The sequence below is a fragment of the Galeopterus variegatus genome, unplaced genomic scaffold, assembly GCF_000696425.1.
Source record: "Galeopterus variegatus unplaced genomic scaffold, G_variegatus-3.0.2 Scaffold103, whole genome shotgun sequence".
Lineage (NCBI taxonomy): Eukaryota > Metazoa > Chordata > Mammalia > Dermoptera > Cynocephalidae > Galeopterus > Galeopterus variegatus.
In genome coordinates, this window is record NW_007726214.1 from 397639 (window position 1) to 401917 (window position 4279).

At 41.5% G+C, this 4279-nt stretch overlaps 1 protein-coding gene across 1 annotated transcript in view; it reads left to right on the forward strand.

The window, feature by feature from the left end:
* Nucleotides 1-1129: 1129 nt before the first annotated feature.
* The window catches only part of LOC103600563 (cathepsin K-like), a 9675-nt gene continuing 6525 nt past the window's right edge, over nucleotides 1130-4279 (forward strand). The window contains exons 1-3 of the mRNA XM_008584859.1: nucleotides 1130-2774; nucleotides 3269-3391; nucleotides 3477-3632. Coding sequence (XP_008583081.1) covers nucleotides 2619-2774; nucleotides 3269-3391; nucleotides 3477-3632 — 435 coding nt within the window. The 5' untranslated portion in view covers nucleotides 1130-2618. The remainder of the gene's footprint in view (nucleotides 2775-3268; nucleotides 3392-3476; nucleotides 3633-4279) is intronic.

Below are 4279 nucleotides of genomic sequence, written 5' to 3' on the forward strand. Positions count from 1 at the left end.
ATCCGAACCCGGGGCCTTGGTTTTACCAGCCCCCCCCCCCCCCGAGGGAGCCACGGGCCGGCCCTAGATTAGGGATTTTTTTTTTTTTTTAAAGATGACCGGTAAGGGGATCTTAACCCTTGACTTGGTGTTGCCAGCACCATGCTCTCCCAGTGAGCTAACCAGCCATCCTTATATGGGATCCGACCCCGGGGCCTTGGTGTTATCAGCACCACACTCTCCCGAGTGAGCCACGGGCCGGCCCTAGATTAGGGATTTTAATAATTGAGACAGATAATGTTCATCAGGCATCCTACCATCTGAGAGTTTTAGCAACAGAGTCACATGTGAGTTCATCAGAACTTATGGCACTGGTTCAAGTGCTGTCATAAATAGCCAGGAGTGCTGTTTTTAGTTACTTTTAAAGCCAGTTCTGGGCATATCCTGCCTCAGCAAAACTGCATTATGTTGAGAAAGTTATTCTCCTGCCTGGGAGCAATGAAACTTTTAGCCAACAATCTTATAAAATACAATTTTGGAGCATATGGCTTCCCTTACATTATTCTTCTCTAGCCTTTTGTGTTTATTCCCTCATCCCAGGGTTGAGGCTCAGACAAAAATTTGAAAACTGAGGTTTCAAGGTTGGGGAGGTGGGTCATAACAGGAAAAGGGTGGGAAAAGATGTAATCCCCAATATAATAAAGGATAGTAGAAAAGAAGGATGGGGGATACTAGGGCTGTGACCTTCTGTTTACCCTCCAGAAGAGAAGGTAAGCCCCATCTTGAGTAATGTGTATTGAAGTCTTTTTGTTTGTTTGCCATCAAAGACAGTCATGTGAAACTAAATAGCTAGCAATTCTCCACCCTGGTACACGCACCGCACACACACACACATACTGTGCAAATCTGCTGCTTCCTTCCTTCCTCCCTAATCCCCCCCGCCCCCTCAGCATTTCTATCCCCACCTACTTCCCTTATCCAAATTTTCCAGCCGACTGCTGGAGCTGACTTCCGCAATCCTGATGGAATAAATCCAGCATCCCTAGTCATCTGCCCACATTAGCCACACTTCCCTGCTGAAACGAGCCCAGACAAGATTCCCATCAGCAGGTAACATTTTCAACTTCCTAGATCTTTTAACTTCTCTTTCCTGCCTGTTCTCTATTTTAGGAGTATTAAGTATATAATAATTTGGGGATTAAAATGAACTTTATAGGTTCTGCAGATGAAAACAGAGATGCTTTTCTCAGGTCATTTTCTGGCCACCTGAAATCTACCTGGAGATCTTTAGGATTTCTTATGTGTTTTGTATATATGCATATATGGTTGTTAGTAAAAACAAAGGAAGTAGGGAATCCTTTACCCATCCCTCAAGAGTGGCCTCTCTGTACGGTTTTCTGCTTTAGCTAAAAGGGTTAACTCAGCTAGTGAAGAGGAGGAGGAGTGGTACCCGGACTTCCTACTCTGAGACATCTCAAAGCACTCAATGTTAGAGCTATTAAATGTTCTACTGAACATTTTGCCAGTTTGCAAAAATTACGCAAAAATGGAGTATAAATTTAAAAATTGTGCAAGTCGTATGACTTGCTTCAGACCAAATTGTTCTTAAAATGGAGGACTTTGTAATTAAGCAAGCCAATGCAAGAAATGAGTGAAGCTAGAGTAAACTTTTTTTTTAAGTCAAGTTCAATAGTGAGAAGAGGGGAAAGAGTATAAACTTTGAAGAGCTGTGAATTTAATCTTCATAGAACATTGCTTTTTTGAGGTTTTTTTGTCCTGTGAGGCAGCCACAGAAGTTTTTCTGTTGTTGGAAGTAGGAAAGAAACCTCCCTGTCCACAGCATCTGGTTAAGATTAGGGCAGTTTCCTGCCTAAGGAGAGAAGGGAGGAGAGAGGGGGAAGAAATGCATAATGAGAGTGAGAAGACAGCAAATGTCTCTGTCTCAAAGTTAGAAAACAGGAAATTCTGTCAACTTTTCTCTTGTCCTCTCCTGGCAAGATCTGGAAAAGTATCAGAATTTAGACAAGGAAAAAAATGTCTTGAAGAAATTATCAGAATGCAAAATTTAGCTGGAAATCTCTCTTTCGTGTATTCTCCAAACCCACTCCCACCTTGTTCATCTCCAAGCTGGGAATACTGGAGGAGACAGGAGCTGAGCCCATTCTGATTGTCTAGTTTCCACCCTGTTTCTGGTTGTCTGTGTGTGTGTGTGTGTGTGTGTGGTTGTCTGCGCAAGTGTGTATGTCTGATTGTGCAAGTGTGTGTGTGCGTGTGTGTGTGTGTGTTGGTTGAATCTCCCCAAGTCAAATTTGGGACCATTTGTACCAGCACCCCATCCAAACCTAGGCCCTTCCTGTCTATCATTGTTTGCTTTATCATATAAAAATCACCCTCAATTCTGTCTACCTTGATCTTAGAGCTTAGGTTTCCTCTGCCTCATGGTTCAGAGGAGGGGGTTCTTAGCTTTGGGTTCATGAATTCCCTAGGATTATTGTGTGTAGATGCATTTTCTGGTGAGGCACTACACTTTTATTAGCTTCTCAAAAGAGTGTAACTTCTAAAAGGTTAAGAGCCATCTGTCCTGGAATGAGGCTTCAGCTATTTCCTCATCCTAAGCCAAGCTGTGAATCCCCCTCCAAATGGAGGAGTCTCCCCTAATTATCCCCTTCCCCAGGATGTGGGGGCTCAAGGTTCTGCTGCTACCCATGGTGAGCTTTGCTCTGTACCCTGAAGAGATACTGGACACCCAGTGGGAGCTATGGAAGAAGACCTACAGGAAGCAGTATAACAGCAAGGTGCCGGGGGACCTGGAGGGGGATCATGGGAGGAGGGCTGGAACCTGAGATCTCTAATCCAAGCTTCCAGACTCCCCTCTTTGATCCAAATACTTTATGCCAACCAAGCAAACCTGCCCCTGTTCCCTAACTTAATATTCAGTTTTCTTAATATACGTTTCATTCCTGTGCATCAACTCACCCTCTATCAAGTCCTATCCTTCCTTTGCTTTATAACTATCTTATATTTCTCTTTTGAGAAGACTTCTCAGATTAATGCTATTAATCTATAAAAGCAGTTTTTCTATAGATCTCTCCAGAGCTTTGTAATGTATTATTTGTATTTCTTTACATGCTTCTTTTTGCATGCTCTTAATAATCCCGTGGTCAGTTCCCCAACTAGATTGTAAGCTTTTTATGATTATGAGTTTCATCTTTTCTCCTAAAAACCTCCACAGTATTACATATGTAATTTTGCACACAGTCTATGCAAATACTGACTGTGCTCTGTTTAGGTGGATGAAATATCTAGGCGTTTAATTTGGGAAAAAAACCTGAAGTATATTTCCATACATAACCTTGAGGCCTCTCTTGGTGTCCATACGTATGAACTGGCCATGAACCACTTGGGAGACATGGTGAGTGGAGCTTCAGTTCCTTGCCCACCTGTCCTGTTTGCCTTAGTTCCCTGCTAATGCCTGACCTCTTTTTTCTCTGTCTCAGAACAGTGAAGAGGTGGTTCAGAAGATGACTGGACTCAAAGTACCTCCCTCTCATTCCCACAGTAATGACACCCTCTATAACCCAGACTGGGAAGGCAGAACCCCAGACTCCATCGACTATCGAAAGAAGGGATATGTTACTCCTGTCAAAAACCAGGTACTCTCCTTTCTTGTGGATGTGAGCATTTAATATGGCATGACCTCTTCCTTTTTCTGCATTTTTTGCTCTGAGGTAGGAAGGCACCAGGAAGAGCGGACAGGGAATTAAGGTACATCATCACCCCATGTTGAGAGAATGTAGACTATTCTGTTATTTAACTCATTACCTATTTTTGTATGTTTAGGTTGCTTCTAGCTTTTCTTTATTACAAACAGTGTTGCAACAAATATTCTTGTGCATATATTTTTGTGCACAAGTACAAATATTAATACAAAATAAATCCTAAGATTGGAATTGCTAGGTCACAGAGAATCTTTTCCAAAAAATCTTTTCCAATCTTATATTCTTACCAGCATGAGAATGCTAGTTTTCCCACAACCTTAGCAACACAGATTATATCAGCTAGATGAACAATTGATTTAACATTCATACAACAAAGATTCTACACCCTCTACCCTAGAACCTACCAGATAACAGTGCTAGGTATAGAGATTCAAGATGACTAAGACATAACCTGTGTCCTCAAGAAATCCTCAATCTTAAAAAATAGAACAGGAAAGAAAAAAAATCTAGTCTAGCTAAACAAACACTAATAATAATAGCTAGCACTTTTTTTTTTTTTTTTTTTTTTTTTTTTTTTTTTT